A 19,265-nucleotide genomic window follows, 5' to 3' on the forward strand; every position below is an offset into this window, starting at 1 on the left:
TACTGCATTGTTTAGGGAATAATGACAAGAAAACAAGTCTGTACATGCTCAAACAACAAGTGCTGGAGAGTGAACTTCCGGGTTTTCCCGATCCGCGTTGGTTGAATATATGCATGCGGAACCTGCGGATAAGGAGGGCTGATTGTACTTCCCATAACTCAACCTCATTCTCAGTGATCAGAAATCTAGCAGGTGCTGTCAGAGACCTGGCTCAGTATACAACCATTTTTTTATTCCAAAGTGCTGGAACAAGAACCCTGAGGCCAGTGGAATTCACCGTACATGGTATGAGTGTTTGAGTGAACAAGATAAGGACTATGAACCCCAACCAATCTGAGATGTAATGTTGAAAGTGTGTTCCTGAATTAGCCATTGTTTTGGCGACTTGTGACTCTGAAATGTTTCCAGTTGGCTATAGTCCATTGTAAAATGGGGACAGCATGAGAAGCACAGTAGCCTTTTCAAATCTGGGGGAAAACCTCTGCCAGGATCAATATAAATTCTAGAAAGTAGCCATCTGGCAAGTCTATCTTGGTTATCTTGGCTCTGAGTACATTAAACAATGAGTTATTTTGAGGACTATGATTTTATTTTAACGTGTGTACAAATACAGTGGCATCTAAATTGAAGTGTGATTATAGAGCGAAGAATAGTTTTCCCACTATTTATCAAAATCTCAATCTTCCATAGGCATGGATTTTCTTGATTTGTTACTTCATTGCTTATAGATATTCTTCAGTGGAAATACCTGACTTCCATGATGTCTTGGAAATGTATTGCCAGTCTTACATCTCTGGGTCAAAATACTGAATCTCTTGTCCTAAGAGCATCATGGGCAGACCCATGCATGAAAGACTAGAGTTTGAAGAAAGCATCTTGCCACTTTTTTCAACAGAGTCTGGGGTTGGGCAATTAAATGCCAGTTCAGTTTGTGAAGCCTATATCCCTTGAATAATTTTAATCACACTAGGTAGAATTTGGTGTCTTTCAATATTTATTATTTCCTCACACTACTTATAAGTGTGTTTTCCGATTTATACAAATAAAATGTTGAAAGTACTTGGGTCAAACTGTACCTGTGGGGAAAGAAACACTCAATGTTTTCTGATGATCCATTCCAAGAATGGGATGAATTTTGACAACCATGTATCTATTCTAATTACAACTACACTCCATGTTAATCAGGTATAACAGATATAAGATTGCTATAACTTGACAGCTTGCCTTTTGAGATGTAATTGGAATTTCTGTACGAGCTGCTAAGATAAAGTAAGGAAAATGTGTTTGAGTTTCACAGTTGAGGCATGTTTTGCTTGCAATTTCTTCCCCTAGGAGAATGTACTTGAATGGACATGTTTCAGATAAAATCCTTTAATTGTTCCGTGCCATTCGGCTTTTATAGCAGTATTCACACTGAAATTTATGCTCTAAACAATTGATGCTTGATTTAAAAATTGCTACCTTTTAATTTTTTTAACAAAACCTTATTCTGATTCTGACATTCCAACACTTAAAACAGTGGATTTAAGACCATAAGACATAGGAGCAGGATTAGGCCATTCCATCATGGCTGATCCCAGATCCCACTCAACCCCATACACCTGCCTTCTCACCGTTTTCTTTGACACCCTGACTGATCAGGAAATGATCAACCTTTGCTTTAAATATACCCATGGATTTGGCCTCCACTGCAGTCTATGGCAAAGCATTCCACAGATTCACTGCTGTCTGGCTAAAAAAAATTTCCTCCTTACCTCTGTGCTAAAAGGTTGCTCTCAATTTTGAGGCTGTGCCCTCTAGTTCTGGATACTCTTACCATAGGAAACATCCTCTCTACATCCACCCTATCTAGTCCTTTCAATATTCAGTAGGTTTCAATGAGATCTCCACACATTCTTCTAAATTCCAGTGAGTACAAGCCTAAAGCTGCCAAACGCTTCTCATATGTTCATTCCTTCTTGTGAACCTCCTCTGGACTCTGTTTAATGACAACACATCCTTTCTGAGATATGGGCCCAAAACTGTTGACAATACACCAAGTGTGACTTGACTAATGTCTTATAATGACTCAGCAATGTTTCCCTGTTTTTATATTCTATTCCCCTTGAAATAAATGCCAAAAGTGCATTTGCTGCCTTTACCAGAGACTCATGGTGCATGAGGACTCCTAAGTCTAGCTGCACCTCTGATGTTTGGATGTTCTCCCCATTTTGATAATAGTCTGCACTATTGTTCCTTTTACCAAAATTTGTTATCATACATATCCCAACACTATTCCATCTTCCATTTTTTTTGCCCTTTGTCTAAGTCCTGCTGCAATTGTTTGCTTCCTTATCACTACCTACCCCTCCACCTATCTTTGTATCATCTACAAACTTTTTGCCACAAAGTCATCAATTTCATTATCCAAATCATTGACAAACAGTGTGAGAAGTAGCGGTCCCAATATTGACTCCTGAGGAATGCCACTAGTCACTGGCAGCCAATCAGAAAAGGCCCCTTTTATTCCACTTGCTGCCTCCTGCCTGTAGGCTATTCCTCTATCCATGGCAGTATCTTTCCTGTAACGCCATAGGATTTTATGTTGTTAAGTAGCCTCGTGTGACAAGTGCCTTCTGAAAATTCAAGTAAATGACATCAACTGCCTCTCCTTTGTCCACCCTACTTGTTACTTCCTTGAAGAACTCTAACAGATCTGTTAGGCAAGATTTCTCTTTACAGAAACCATGCTGACTTTGACTTAGTTTATCATTTAGTTTCCAAGTACCTTGAAACTTCATCCTTAAAAGACTCCAACATTTTCCCAACCTCTGAGGATAGGCTGAGTGGCCTATAATTTCTTTTCTTTTGCTTTCCTTCCTTAGAGTGTAGTGACATATGCAATCTTCCAGTCCTCCAGGGCCATGCCAGAATCAGGTGATTCTTGAAAGATCATGACCAATGTATCTGTTATCTCTTCAGCAACCTCTTTCAGGGCTCTGAGATGTAATCCATCTGAACCAGGTGACTCATCCACCTTAAGGCCTTTCAGTTTGCCTAGCCTTTGTAATAGCAATGGCACTCGCTCTTGCTTCCTGACACTCATGGACCTCTGGCACACTTCTAGTCTCTGCCACAGTGAAGAATAGATGAAAAGTAGCCATAAAGTTCAGCTGCCATTTCTTTGTCCCCTATTACTACCTCACCAGCATCATTTCCCGTTGTTCAATATCAACTCTCGCCTCCATTTTATTCTTTATATAACAGAAAAATCTTTCGGTATCTTGCTTTCTATTATTGGCTAGTTTGCCTTCATATTTAATATTTTCCCTTTAGCCTTTTAGTTGCCTTTTGTTGGAGTTTAAAAGCTTCCCAAATCATCCAACTTCACACTCACTTTTGCTACTTTACATGCCCTTTGCTTTTATGCAATCCTTAACTTCCCTTGTCAGCCATGATTGCTTACCCCGCCATTTGAGAACTTCTTCCTTTGTGAAACATATCTATCCTGCACCTTGTGAACTATTCTCAGAAACTTCGGCTATCTCTGCTCCGCTGTCATCCTCGTCATGTTTGGATGCTATTAAATGTGAATGTGACTTAATTTTTTGCAGCTTTACATTTTTGATAATTTCTTCACCTGGTTCATCCTCTGTGTACTAGGTGAGAAAGTGAACAGTGAAGTTAGATGGTGTTTGTTTTAGACACTGTTGTTTAAAAGGAAAAAAGGGATTCGAAAGGTGTTGCACTGTAGCATCAACAAGGGTTGCAGTAGAATTTCATCTACATTGGAAATTATACAAGTTGATGGCCCAGAGAAAGGAAGCACTCTAGCAATACATACGAAAATGAATAAAGGATGTCTAACAGGTACATAGTAAACCGGGCCAGGGGTGGGGGGGGGGGGGGGGGAACGTTGGAAAAACAGCAGTGTGTTTTTTTTTTTTAAAAAATGTTCTAGCACTAGAGTTGAAAGTGGAAATGGTGGGAATTATTGAGACTGTTTCTTCATGAGCAGATAACAAATAAAAATTGTACTATTTGAAGTTGTCAAACCTTTCAGTATGCTAAACAGAGGACTTGGTTTGTGATTGTTAACCAGCTTAGAAAATGCTAATCTACTTGCTGCAATACTGCTGTGACAGAAGTGTGTAATTTGTGTGGCAAATTACCATTCAAGTGATAAAAATATGATGTTCCCAAAAGTTTTGTAAATGGTTGGAATTTTTCAGTCTGGTTAATGCAAAACTCATATCTCCCTAAGTAAGGGATATTCATTGAAGATTGTTTTGTAGTCAAACTGGAATTTTACTTAGTGTGGAGAAAGTTATTTATAATATAATGAAAAGCTTTGTAAAGTTGAAATGAAAGGTACTAGACTGGTTGGATATGGAATTTCTTTATGGAATGCTAAGTTAATTTTGTTTCATTTTTAGACTTCATGAAGAAGTCTTAGACTTCTACAATTTCATGTCACCACGCCCCGAAGAGGAAGCCATGCGTAAAGAAGTAGTAAAACGAATAGAATCTGTTATCAAGGAGCTCTGGCCTTCAGCTGATGTGAGTATTACCGTATATGGCACTACTTGTCCACTGAATTTATTAACATTTTTCTTAATTACTTGAGAGGGGTTCCAAATTTATAAGAGATTTAATTTAAAATGGTATTCTTATTGACAAATAGAAATCTGGTCTTGAATAGGAAAAAAAGATATGTATTGAATCTAACCAACATTTTTGGTGTACCTGGTTTAAATACCTATGTGTGCAGAGATGCCTGAATTGAGTATATATAGTTAAGGCATCAAAATAAATTGTTGTTTGATATTCTTGTATTGAAATTGCTGAAAACATTACATTGCAAATACTTTAGATTGATTTCTTGATTTGTAGCTTATCCAAATGATCCCAAGCAATAAACTGAAGAGAAAATGCTGTATCTTTAAACTAAGTAATTTTCTAGGGATTTTGAGGGATGTAAAATTGAAAAACATTTTTTGTTTGTAAATTCGTGTATCAGGAGCTGTCATTGTTAGAAAATAGTAGATATCTGTGGTTAACACTGCCATTTTTTTTCTAAATGTATAAATTACAATTGTCAACAAAATGAATTTTGTCCAGATTTCTTTGGTCCCTGGCAAGCTGATAGCTCACCACCAATTCATTGCTGTTCACACTTGTCTTCCTTTTCAAAGCCTCTTATTGTTGGGCTCGGGTGGTAGAACAAGCCCCCATCTGCAAATGTGTTGGAAATCTATTTTGGCAGGCAGATAAGCCACAAAAAATTGGCATAATCTGTAGGCAAAACTGTCAAAAGCAATGTTTAAACGGTTAAATTATTTAATTATTAACTATTTCAAAATGTTAAACTTGTAAATTATTACTGTTTAAAACCACAAATAAAATTGGAACATAGTCACAATTTTTAATTGACGAGACTGTCTTGTAGGGCAGAACCTTAATTTTGCTTACCTTACTGTTCATGCAGTTAAGTTTTTAATACTCGAAGGATATTATGATACACCATTGATTGCTATGTGCTGGCAGTTTTCTCTGTGGCTTACTAACTTGACTGCTTTCTTCATTGCTTCATTGTTTAAGTTTAAGCTTGCTTTCATCTGTTGGTGAGCATTTTTCAGGAGAATGCAAATGTGTTTATTGACAGAAGTTACCCCCTGCTTTATCAGTTATAATCATTTGGAGAGCTGCAATACTTTAAGAAATTAAACTGAAGTTAAATGTGGTTTCTGATCAATATAACAATGTATGCTAATTTCGAAAAGTTTTTTATGTTTAGTACCTACAATATTGTTTTGACGAAATGATTAATGTTCCCTTTTAAAATAACTAGTCAAAAATCAAACAATTTGGGCATTGTACGTTCTATAATAATGAGGCAAATTATAATGAAAACCTTTGTAGTAATTTATTGCAGGGAATGAAAAGTAATTTTAAATTGATGCATGCATGTCTCTTCTCCAGGTTCAGATTTTTGGAAGTTTCAGTACAGGTCTCTATCTCCCAACCAGGTATGCAATTTAAAAAAATCTATTATAGCAAATGGTTTTGTAACATGTTTTCTATTGAATTGTTTTAACATAGCTTATTTAATACCAAGGTTAAAGAACTGCCCTGTATTTATAAAATATTTTTCATAACTATCTCAGAACATCCCAAAATCTTTTCAAAACCAATAAAGTCCTTGTATTATGAAGCATGGTCTGTGTCATAAGGCAGCAGTTTTGTGCATGACAAGCCCATGACCAAGTAACTTTAGTGATGTTAAGAGTTAAATATTAGAGATGCTGTCAAGATCACCAAGGGAATCAAGGGCGTCCTTTTCCTTTGCTTGGTGGTGGGAGTTTCACTTTCAAACTTGTCATCTGATAGTGCAGTTTGGTGTTAAAGTGTACCTCAGAGTTGAGTACTATCACACCTGTATTGGAAAGAAGGATTGACTTTCTTCTGAACCACAGCTGGTAATTACAGGGTTGCATAAACGCTATTTAGTGATTTATTGTGGATATTGTCATATGATGTATTGTACTTTAATTTCTCCTGTCATTTTCACTCTGCTTATAAAGTGTTTACTTAAAATGTATTTACTAAAGATGTGATTATATATTATGCGTGCAAGGTAAGAAGTAAAATAAATAAATTGCACAGTCATACTAAAATTGGGTCAACTCATTCATGCTGTCCACCTGAGCTAGTCCTGAGTCTGTTTCCATGCTGTCTAACTCTAACTTTAAAATGCATTGCCTTAGCTTTTTTACTTCTGCAATTAGTTTATCTTGAAGGTGTAAGTTTTCCTTTGTTCAATTGGGGTGTACTGATACACATGTGATTAACATTGGCATATTGATTTGAATTTGGTTTTTCAGCGAGAAGGATGAGACAGTAAATCTTGCATTCATATGTAGCAATGTGGAACTGAGTTCTATTGAGCTCATTTTCTAGTAATGCCTTCATGAAATGAAGTTCAGGAGTAAGTTTAAGTCTGGCTGCTTGTATAAAGTGTACATAGTAGTTCAACAATAGATCACGTGCTAATGACCTGTTCACTTGACTACAGAACTGAGGAATAATCTGAGGTGGTAAAATGAGTTTATGGAGGATAATACAAATCACTCACAAATGAACATGAAAGTAAGGAGATGAAGAATAAGTACAGGGCATTGGTGACATCACATTTGAAATGCTGTGTTTCATCTAAGAATTTAGATGCTTATGCAATGTAGTTCAGATTAGCAGAACTGACACTTGAAATGAGTGGGTTGGCTTATGAGAAAAGCTGAACAAGCTATAGTTGTTGCTGGAATGTGGAACAGCAAGAGTGGATTTCATTGAAGCATGTGAGGTCCTGAAAGGAATTGATAATTGAATGGGAGAATCTTTCCTGGTATGTGAAAATATTGAACTAGCAGTTACTCATTCAAGACAAATGAGGTTTTCTTACCTACCGTAGATTCCGGACTACAGAGCGCACCTGATTAAAAGCCGCTGGCTCTAATTTTAGAAATAAAATCAATTTTTTACTTGTACAGGCCGCACCGGATTTTAGGCCGCACTGGATTTTCGGCCGCAGATGTCCCACGTTGTAATATGAGATATTTACACAGAAAGATATTACACGTGAGGATTTTTTTAACTTTTAATTAAATCCATATGGTAACATAAACAAATACATATTGCAAATGCTTTTTTTCGAACCGTGCCTGTAACGCGGCTACTTTTAAATACACGTTGCGTATACTTCTTTACTGAACAACATTCCAATATCTCCTAACGACTGGTAAAAAATATATATACTGCAGCCTACCAGGAAAAGTTATTGATCGCCTTTAACTTAAAAGCAGCGTTTTCGCTCCGCCGCTCGCCCCCCTCCTTCCCGTTTATCGCAAACTGGCATTTTTCCCACAAGACGCGGCGAAACCGGGTGTGACGTCATAGCATCCCGCAATGTAGTACAGAAAACAAATATAGTTAAAACAGTTCTAACTTTAACTAACAAATGAATTACTAAGCGAAAATATTATAAACTAAATAACTGCCATAAAGGCAGCACAATGCTTTTCTTCGAGTGTTTTCCATGTTGATGAGGGTGAGTACAAATGACTGATTTACAATAATTTAATTGTGAAAGTGTGCTTGATTTATCGTACAATTTCATTGGACCTCTGTGAACTACTCATCAATTTTATTGGTCTACTGTTACGAGGCAAAATGTTTTCGGCGGCATGAAAAAAAAATAATACATTAGCCACTCCGTATTAAAGGCCGCAAAGTTCAAAGCTGTTCAAAATGTGGAAAAAAAGTAGCGGCTTAAAATCCGGAATCTACAGTAATTGTCTTGAGTTTTGGAAAAAGGTGGAAGTATAGACTCGTGAATATGTTTAAGGCAGAAGTATGTACATTTTGACAAGCAAATGGTGAATGGTTTCAGGAGTATGGAAATACGGATTCAAGATTGTTATCAGATCAGCCTGATCCTACTGAACGGTGGAGCAAATTTGGCTCCTAATTTTCTCAGGCAGAACTGTTTTTATGTGTAGATTATATCCATGCTGCAGAAAATAATGTGGGCTTTATTTAAAATACCAGGCTAAAAACATTTAAGGACAATGATCCTCAGGTTTGAGAGAGTGGAAAATATTATTAAAGGAAAGGGTTTTTTTTTTATAAAGTAAGTGTAAAACTTTTTTAAATAGTGGAAATAAGATTTCATGGGACTCCTCCGAATGACAGACATATTTACATTTCTAAAACTTGTATTTAAAGCTAACTTTTTGCTGTCACTTTAATAATTGTAAAAGATTTATATGATCTTGCAAGCAAAGCAAAGGTATGCGCATTTGTTCAGTGCTCTGATAGTTTTAAGTAAAATTGTTTTAATAAAAATGATGAAATTCTAAGTAGATGATCCAGTTATTTTTTTAAAATAAAATTTATAGCAATATGTTTATGGTTTATAGCTGGCTTATCTCTACAGAAGTTTCTTCTTATCTAGAATTTACTAGTGTTATTTTTATTCATTCTCTTACTTTACAGTGACATAGACCTTGTAGTTTTCGGGAAATGGAAGAACCCACCTTTACAGCTATTAGAGCAAGCACTACGAAGACGGAACATTGCTGAACCATACTCAATTAAAGTACTTGACAAAGCTACAGTAGGTTACTTGAATGTCTGCTTTTACTTTTAAAACTATTTCTTTTAGTGTTTTCATGATTTGAACAAATGTTCTTAATTTTGCAGGTGCCAATTATAAAACTGACTGACCAGGAGACAGAAGTCAAAGTAGATATCAGTTTCAATGTTGAAACTGGTGTGAAGGCAGCTCAATTTATCAAAGACTTTATTAAGGTAATAATGACAATTGTATTTGACTGCATGTTAGGACATGTGACAATGGTAAAACAACGTGCATATTGTCTGTGTGCCCACAGGATTGGCAGTAATGACACATACGTCTGTACCTGCTGGTGATGCTCAATGTGTAAATATTGATACATGAAAACTTTGTCTCCCATTTGTTCTGGACCATTCTTGCCATTCAGTTAAAATTTTGCTCTTTCAAGAAAATGTGGTAGCTGCCCTAAGTTCAGAGAAACCATACAGTGATGTGCAAAAGTTTGGACACCCCTAGTCAAAATTTCTGTTACTGTGAATAGCTAAGCAAGTAAACGATGACCTGATTGCCAAAAGGCATAAAGTTAAAGATGACACATTTCTTTAATTTTTAAAAATATTTTAAGCAAGATTACTTTTTTTATTTCCATCTTTTACAGTTTCAAAATAACAAAAAAAAGAAAAGGGCCTGAAGTAAAAGTTTGGGCACCCTGCATGGTCAGTATTTAGTAACACCCCCTTTGGCAAGTATCACAGCTTGTAAACGCTTTCTGTAGCCAGCTAAGAGTCTTTCAATTCTTGATTGGGGGATTTTTGCCCATTCTTCCTTGCAAAAGGCTTCTAGTTCTGTGAGATTCTTGGGCCATCTTGCATGCACTGCTCTTTTGAGGTCTATCCACAGATTTTCGATGATGCTTGGGTCGAGGAACTGAGGGCCATGGCAAAACCTTCAGCTTGTGCCTCTTGAGGGAGTCCATTATGGATTTTGAGGTGTGTTTAGGGTCATTATCTTGTTGTAGAAGCCATCCTCTTTTCATCTTCAGCTTTTTTACAGAAGGTGTGATGTTTGCTTCCAGAATTTGCTGGTATTTAATTGAGTTCGTTCTTCCTTCTACCAGTGAGATGTTCCCCGTGCCACTGGCTGCAACACAAGCCCAAAGCATGATCGATCCACCCCCGTGCTTAACAGTTGGAGAGGTGTTCTTTTCATGAAATTCTGCACCCTTTTTTCTCCAAACATACCTTTGCTCATTGCAGCCAAAAAGTTCTATTTTAACTTCGGTCCACAGGACTTGTTTCCATAATGCATCAGGCTTGTTTAGATGTTCCTTTGCAAACTTCTGATGCTGAATTTTGTGGTGAGGATGCAGGAAAGGTTTTCTTCTGATGACTTTTCCATGAAGGTCATCTTTGTGCAGGTGTCGCTGCACAGCAGAGCAGTGCACCACCACTCCAGAGTCTGCTACATCTTCCTGAAGGTCTTTTGTAGTCAAACAGGGATTTTGATTTTCCTTTCTAGCAGTTCTCTTGGTCTTCCAGACCTCAACTTGACCTCCACCTTTCCTATTAACTACCATTTCTTAATTACATTACGAACTGAGGAAACGGCTACCTGAAAATGCTTTGCTATCTTCTTATAGCCTTCTGCTTTGTGCGCATCATTTATTTTAATTTTCAGAGTGCTAGGCAGCTGTTTAGAGGAGCCCATGGCTGCTGATTGTTTGGGCAAGGTTTGAGGAGTCAGGGTATTTATAAAGCTTTGAAATTTGCATCACCTGGCCTTTCCTAACTATGATTGTGAACAAGCCTTAGCCCTAACAAACTAATTAAGGTCAGAGACCTTGGTAAAAGTTATCTGAGAGCTCAAATCTCTTGGGGTGCCCAAACTTTTGCATGGTGCTCCTTTCCTTTTTGTACAAAACAAAAATAATGCACTAATCTTGCTTAAAATGTTGAAAAAGAATGTTTCATCTTTAACTTTATGACTTTTGGTGATCAGTTCATCTTCTACTCACTTAACTATTCACAGTAACAGAAATTTTGACCAGGGATGCCCAAACGTTTGCATGCCACTGTATACTGGCATTTTTTATTCCATGATATGAAGTTCTAGGCCTGTAGTGTCAGGATCCTCATGCGCAGGCCCAGTAGTGACTCATAGGAGCATCATTCTGCTGTCGTTGACCAGGAACTTTGGAATTGCTGCCTCCTGGTGAGACACAACAACCACCTTCTGCAGGAGAACGCTGTCTTCTTGATGAGCTAGGTGACATCTCGGGAAAATTGTTAGAATTAACAATTTTGACCCATTTTGACATGAACCCATTATTGGTTAATGCCTCAAGAAGGTTTGATCATGAAATATCCTGTTCTGTATACCAGAGGACAATTAACTGGTCCTCCTGATCAACTTCATGTGGGGTGGGAAAAGATACCTTCTGGCAATGAAAGATCAGTAATGAAGGAGTGTAAGTGTAGTTCAAAGCAGTCCTTCTGATAAAATGCTTCAACAAGCACAGGATCTTAGTGCAACATCTCTGACTGGAGGAAGACAGCAGTTAGATTATAAAATTGCCTGAGGGAAGGACAGCAAAAATGTTCATTTGACAGGTATCAATTACTGCTGAACTGACTCTGCCTACTCCACTCTGTTATCTTCATCAGTCTGTTGACAAGAGTGGCATCATCTGAAAGGTTACCACATGTAGATCAATGCTGAAGCTCTCAAGGACTCTACAGAAGCAGTTGTTTTCGGACATCACTTTTCAGAATAGTTGTCAAAACTGTAACCGTGAGAACCACAGGGTGCCCATGGTACAAGCTGTTCTGAAGCTGAATGTAATTGACTCTTGTGAACGGATTCTGAGCTTCACCCAGGCTTGATTTGTTGAGAACGGTCATAAAACTGAGGAACTTGTTAACTGCAAAGTGCTCCTGGATTGGAAGCTCCTCAAAGGAAACAAAACAAAGGGACAGCAGAGACTTCTGAAGCGTAATTGGTGGCCGAAACACAAGAGGCTCAGCATTTTGACAGCAGAATTATGCGTGAATTTATCAGAGCTGTTAAAGCCACTGAGAGCCCAGTCACCCAAGGCCACACCCAACTAAGAGCCAAGGTGGAGATGAACTTGCTAAGGACAGGGGCAGTTAATGGTTGCTGTGCCAAACACTTAAAAATCTCTTCAGCCAGGACTCTGTCACTGCTGTGAGCCCTTTTGACTCCATCCTCCAGTCAACAGACTTGCCACCTGTCCTGACCTACAAATTAAACCTCCATGCCAAATTAAAGTAAATGAACTTTCAGGACTAGATGGCATCCCTTTTGAAGTTCTAAAACACTTTGGATTTGTGATAGAGGTTCTTCACCATTATCTCATCGTCCCAAATCTTGACAAAGGAAGAATCACCAGGGGACCTCATGCCACAAATGCAATAATCAAGAAAGGAGACAACTTAACCTGTGGGAACTACAGAGAAGTCCCTCCTGCTGTCTACCACAGGGAAGTTATGGCCAAGTTCCTTCTGAATGGCTGCCTCTAGTGACTGAAGAGCTGTTCCCTGAATTGCAGCATGGGTTCAGACTAACCTGCGGCAGAGTGTGGTTGCCTTAAATCAGGCAACATTTCCAAGAAAGTCAGACAGCGGCTCTAGTCACTAAGTGGATTTTCTAAAATTCACTGAAGTCTTTTACACAGTCAACTGGGTGGCAATATGGAGTGTTGGCCTCCATTTCAGCTACCCATAGAAATTGGTTTCCCTTCAATGTTTCCAATATGACATTTGTGCATAATCCAACAATGAGTCTTAAGCAAGGCGGCTTCATTGTCTCACACTTTCTTCAGTTTTTCTCATTACTGTGCTGTACTTCACCTTCAACAAATGCCCTGCAGAATGGAACTGATCTTAAACTTGGCAACAGTTTGCTGCAGAATTTGTGTCACCCAAATCTCAATATTAAAGCTGCAATAAACATGCTTACATTTGCATGCAATTAGAGGCTGAACCCCAAGCCATCAATGCTTTCACTGAAGTAGTGGAGGAAGTGGGACTTTCATTCAACATCCTCAAGACAATATACTCTAACTACATACTGTAAGACCCAATGTTTTCTTAATTATGTTTTAAACTTCCAGAAGATATTTAATTTTTATGACCAAACTAGTTTGGCTTGCACAGATTTCAGAGATAAAGAATAACTAGCTGGTAAAACCTGAGTGTTCTGTTCACCTAATATGCCAGGCCTTGTTTTGCCTTTAATCTAATTGTTGAATCTCTTCCCACGTTAACAGGCTTGTCCATGTGAGGCTGACTGCAGAGTTGCTTGAAACTAGTACTTAAAATGCACTGTTTTGTTTTCAGTGAATTTCCCTTAAAACAGTGACCATTTGTAAACCTCTTATGTTTGTGTATGTGTAATAAAATGTGTTATAATTTACTATATATTGAAAGCTTGTATCTAAAGCTAAGCCCATAAAACACTATAGTTTAGTTCAAGTCTGCTCTGACCTTAACAATCAATTATTTTCTGCATTTGTTCTGAATGTACCGTAGATGTCGGATTATAAGCCGCTACTTTTTCCCCATGCTTTGAACAGCATTGAACATAGCGGCTTATAATAAGGTGCGGCTAATAGAAGGTTTTTTCCCATGCCGCCAAAACATTTTGCCTCGTAACAGTAGACCAATAAAATTGATGAGTAGTTCACAGAGGTCCAATGAAATTGTACGATAAATCAAGCGCACTTCACAAATTATTGTAAATCAGCCATTTGTACTCACCCTCATCAACATGGAAAACACTCGAAGAAAAGCATATGATGCAGCTTTTAAGTTAAAGGCAATCAATCTGGCGGTTGAACAAGGAAATCGAGCTGCTGCGCGTAATCTTGGCATACATGAATCGATGGTGAGACGGTGGAGATTTAATTTGGGACTGCCGCTTCAGGTCAGGAATGGCTCACGTGATATTAGACAGCAGTACAAGGGAGGGAGGGAGCGAAACTGAGGATTCCGCTGCACCGAAACTGCTAGCGATTCAGTAAACAAAAAAACAGTAAAACTCATGTGTGAATGGTATCGGGCCAATAAGGACACAAGTGTCCGATGTTACCAAATACCGGTAGGTATAACAAAGTTTAGCCTTACCAAATATGTGTAGCGAGGGTTTGGTTTGGGGGAAAAAGGAGTATAAATAAGAGCAGAATGTAAGGGGAAGGCAAAACGCGTTCTGCAATAAAGCCACGCTGCACTGTAATCCGGTGTTGGTTGTCTCTCTTCCAAAACGAACACAGGGCAGAATTTGAAGCCCAACACGTGTAATATCTTTCTGTGTAAATATCTCATATTACAAGCGGCCGAAAATCCGGTGCGCCGGAAATCCAGTGCGCCGAAAATCCGGTCCGCCGGAAATCCAGTGCGCCGAAAATCCGGTCCGCCGGAAATTTGGTGCGGCCTAAAATCCGATGCGGCCTGTATAATTAAAAAATTGATTTTATTTCTAAAATTAGAGCCAGCGGCTTTTAATCAGGTGCGCTCTGTAGTCCGGAATCTACGGTAATTACTTACCGTAGATTCCGTACTACAGAGCACACCTGATTAAAAGCCGCAGGCTCTAATTTTAGAAAAAAAATCAATTTTGTACTTGTACAAGCCGCACCGGATTTTAAGCCGCAGGTGTCCCACGTTGTAATATGAGATATTTACACAGAAAGATATTACACGTGAGGATTTTTTAACTTTTAATTAAATCCGTATGGAAACATAAACAAATACATATTGCAAATGCTTTTTTTCGAACCGTGCCTGTAACACGGCTACTTTTAAATATACATACGTATCGGTAACACACAAATTACGTTGCGTATACTTTTTTACTGAACAGTGCACGGACAACATTCCAATATCTCCTAACGACTGGTAAAAAATATATATACTGCAGCCTACCAGGAAAAGTTATTGATCGCCTTTAACTTAAAAGCAGCGTTTTCGCGCGGGTCTAATGCGCTCCCCCCCACCTTTCCGTTTATCGCAAACCGGTATTTTTCCACAAGACGCGGCGAAACCGGATGTGACGTCATAGCATCCCGGGATGTAGTACAGAAAACAAATATACTTAAAACACTTCTAACTTTAACTAGAAAATACTAACAAATGAATTACTAAGCGAAAATATTATAAACTAAATAACTGCCATAAAGGCAGCACAATGCTCTTCTTCGAGTGTTTTCCATGTTGATGAGGGTGAGTACAAATGACTGATTTACAATAATTTAATTGTGAAAGTGCGCTTGATTTATCGTACAATTTCATTGGACCTCTGTGAACTACTCATCAATTTTATTGGTCTACTGTTACGAGGCAAAATGTTTTTGGCGGCATGAAAAAAAACCATGCATTAGCCGTACCGTAGTAAAGGCCACAGTGTTCAAAGCTGTTCAAAGCGTGGGAAAAAAGTAGCGGCTTATAATCCGGCATCTACGGTAATTGTTGAGGCTGTTCCACAAACCAGTTTATCTATAGTTTGTCCTTAGCTGAAACCATCTATTTAACTGCCAGAAGTGGAACTGATCATTGAATTAGGTGTTTATGATTTTGCATCCAACATATGTTGAAGGAAAGCTAGTTTGGTATGATGGGCCTAGATGACAAATGAAGCTTTTTCTATCTGCTCCTTGTATTCCTAAGCACTTTGCTATATCACTTTTATTGACAGGACAAATGTTAGTAATGTTATAATGTCTGACAGACATTAAGGTAACTGGCTTGTTGAATGCTTCCATCTCTGTACCGTGATTGAACAAAGGAGTGGTATTTAATATTTTTTCAATATAATAGATCCTTCATTGAAGAAAAAGATTATTAAGAAAAGTAAATCCAATACTTCAGCTATCCCATTAGCCCCATCTTTGGAGATCTTGTCATGAAGTTCATCAAGACATCCTCTGACAATTTGTGTGCTTTCATCTCCCTCGTGTTTGGAATTTTTCTGAATTCTTGTCTGTCTCTGTCGTCTCGCCCAATTTCCAGCATTTTCTGGGAGGTTATTTGTAGCTGCTTCACCTAAAAAGGAATTCTTAGTCTTAAAATGTAATTATAGAAAGAAAAATCTGTTTTGAACTTATTGAAATGATTCATTTATAATAGGCAAACGTTGTCAATGAGGGCCCAGTCTTGTATTGAAACTGCTGTGTGCCAACTTCTGGCATAAAAGATGTGCCAACTGAGATATAATTTAAGCTCATTTCAGTGGTACAGCAACTCAGTTGACCATTAAGCAATCAATAATACTATTACTCCATGCAGCTGTTTTGTTGACCTGTATATTCCCTTTAGTATATTTGACTTACTAAATTGAATACTGTCATCACAGGTAACAAACATTCTATTTTTGGGTGCTAACACTGTTCAATTTTGTATATACGTGATAATGTTCTGAATGTCTTATGGCACCTTAAATCAATTGATCAGATTTCTGATTCTGGATCATTTTTGATATTTTTAGCTTTAATCCTTGACAATTTTTGTTTTATTTCAAGTTAACACAGGTATGTTTATTTTTCTTCACAGGGATACCCAGTGTTACCTTACTTAATACTGGTCTTAAAACAATTTCTTCTTCAGAGGGATTTGAATGAAGTCTTTACTGGAGGAATTAGTTCTTACAGCCTCATTTTAATGGCTATTAGTTTCCTACAGGTAAAAAGTTCTTAAGTTTAAGATGAAGGCTACATTTTGTTGACAAATGTTAATTGTACAACTTGGAGCCAATTAATTGTATGGCAGTACATTTATGTACATTTATGTGTTGTGTTCATGTTTTGTCAAATGTTCAAGTCCTGGATGTACAGTACTGTGCAAATGTCTTGGGCACATATACAGTGCCTTTAAAAAGTATTCTCTCGCCCCCCCCCCCCAAAGTTTTCATGTTTTATTGTTTTACCACGTTGAATTGCAGTGGATTTAATTTGGCTCTTTAGACACTGATCAACAGAAAAGGACTTTTGTGTCAAAGTGAGAACAGGTCTCTACAAAGTGATCTAAATTAATTACAAATACAAAGCACAAAATAATTGATTACCTTTAAGTATTCATCTCCTTTAGTATGACACACCAAATCATCACCAGTGCAACCAATTGGTTTCAGAAGTCACATAATTAGTTAAATAGAGATCTGTTTTTCGAGACCTGTGGGCAGTCAAGGTGTTTCAATTGATTATAGTAAAAATACACCTGCATCTGGAAGGTCCAACTGCTGGTGAGTCAGTATCCTGGCAAAAACTACACCATGAAGATAAAAGAACACTACAAGCAACTCTGCAAAAAAGTTATTGAAAGGCACAAGTCAGGAGATGGATACAAGAACATTTCCAAGTCACTGAATATCCCTTGGAGTACAGTTAAGTCAATCATCAAGAAATGGGAAGAATATGGCACAGCCGTAAATTTGCCTAGAGCAGGCTATCCTCAAAAACTGAGTACCGTGCAAGAAGAGGACTAGTGAGGGAAGCTACCAAGAGAGCTATGACAACTCTGGAGGTGTTATAAGTTTCAGTGGCTGAGATCGGAGAGACTAGGCATATAACAACTGTTAGGTGTTTCTCCAGTTGCAGCTTTATGGGTGAGTGGCAAGGAGAAAGCCATTGGAGGAAAAAAACTCGCATGAAGTCTCGGCTGGAGTTTACCAGGAGTTTGAAGGCATGTGGGAGACTGAAGTCAGCTGGGAGAAGGTTCCGTGGTCTGATGAAACAAAAATTGAGCTTTTTGACCATCAGACTATATGCTATGTTTGGCATAAGCCAAGCACTGCACATTATCAAAAACACACCATCCCTACCATGGAGCATGGTGGTGGCTGCATCATGCTGTGGGGATGCTTCACTGCAGCAGGCTCTGGAAGGCTTGTGAAGGTAGAGCGTAAAATGAATGCAGCAAAGTACAGGGAAAAATGGGAGGAAAACCTGATGCAGTCCGCAACAGAACTGTGACTTGGGAGAAGAATTGTTTTCCAGCAAAATAATGACCCTAAAGCATAAAGCCAAACTTCATAGGAATAGCTTAAAACCAACAAAGTTAAAGTCCTTGAGTGCCTAAGTCAGAGTCCAGGCCTCAATCCAATTGAGAATTTGTGGCTGGACTTCAAAATGACTGTTCACTCAGGATCTCCATGCAGTCTGACACAACTTGAGCAGTTTTGTAAAGAAGAATGGGGAAAAATTGCAGTGTCCAGATGTGCAAAGCTGGTAAACATATCCACACAGACTCAAGGTTGTAATTGCTGCCAAAGATGCACCTACTAAACACTGACTTGAAGGGGCTAAGTAATTAAGTAATCAATTATTTTGTGTTTAATAATTGTAATAATTTTAAATCAATTTGTAGAAATTTGATTTCACTTTGAAACCAGTTTTTTTTTCTGTTGATCAGTAGCAGAAATGGCAAATTAAATCCACTGTCATTTAATGTTGTAAAGCAATAAAACATGAAAATTTCCGATGGGGGTTGGGGTTGAATACTTTTTATAGGCACTGTAAATAGCTAGGGTGTCTTTGCACAGTACTGTATTTATCAACGTGGAGCAGAGGGTGTGTTTGTAAATCTGGCTGGAGCAAAGGATGTTGGGAATGGTGAGGGTAGAGCACCACAGGAGGGGTGTGGGACATATGGCAGAGAAGGAGTGCCAACAGTGGAGGGTGGCACGGGTGCAGATACACTTAGCTCTGAGACTTCAGGCAAGGCAATTTGTTTCCAAACAATTGGTTTATTGATTGTTATAGAACATCACTGTGGTACTTCCCATTCCCTCCCCTCTTCTTCCCCTTTTCCCAACAGTGATTTCCCTCTTCCTACCTCCTTCCCACTCTGTCCACAATAGAGACCTGTATCAGAATCAGGTTTATCATCACACAAATATGTCATGTTCTTTTTGTGTGGCAGTAGTGCAATGTATACATAAAACTACAACAGTACTGAGCAAAAGTTGTAGGCACCCTAGCTATGTACAGTGCCTATAAAAAGTATTCAACCCCCTTGGAAGTGCTCATGTTTTATTGTTTAACAACATTGAATCACAGTGGATTTAATTTGGCTTTTTTGACACTAATCAACAGAAAAGTCACTTTTGTGTTAAAGTGAAAACTATACAAATTGGTCTAAAT

General features: G+C 38.1%; 1 protein-coding gene across 4 annotated transcripts in view; it reads left to right on the plus strand.

The window, feature by feature from the left end:
• Nucleotides 1–19,265, plus strand: part of tent4a (terminal nucleotidyltransferase 4A) — an 84,233-nt gene that overhangs the window by 42,189 nt on the left and 22,779 nt on the right. For all 4 annotated transcript variants that reach the window (XM_073024367.1, XM_073024368.1, XM_073024369.1 and 1 more), the window contains exons 2-6: nt 4,416–4,539; nt 5,962–6,008; nt 9,031–9,151; nt 9,238–9,345; nt 16,678–16,806. In XM_073024367.1, coding sequence (XP_072880468.1) covers nt 4,416–4,539; nt 5,962–6,008; nt 9,031–9,151; nt 9,238–9,345; nt 16,678–16,806 — 529 coding nt within the window. The remainder of the gene's footprint in view (nt 1–4,415; nt 4,540–5,961; nt 6,009–9,030; nt 9,152–9,237; nt 9,346–16,677; nt 16,807–19,265) is intronic.

Source organism: Hemitrygon akajei, chromosome 20 (genome assembly GCF_048418815.1).
Source record: "Hemitrygon akajei chromosome 20, sHemAka1.3, whole genome shotgun sequence".
Lineage (NCBI taxonomy): Eukaryota > Metazoa > Chordata > Chondrichthyes > Myliobatiformes > Dasyatidae > Hemitrygon > Hemitrygon akajei.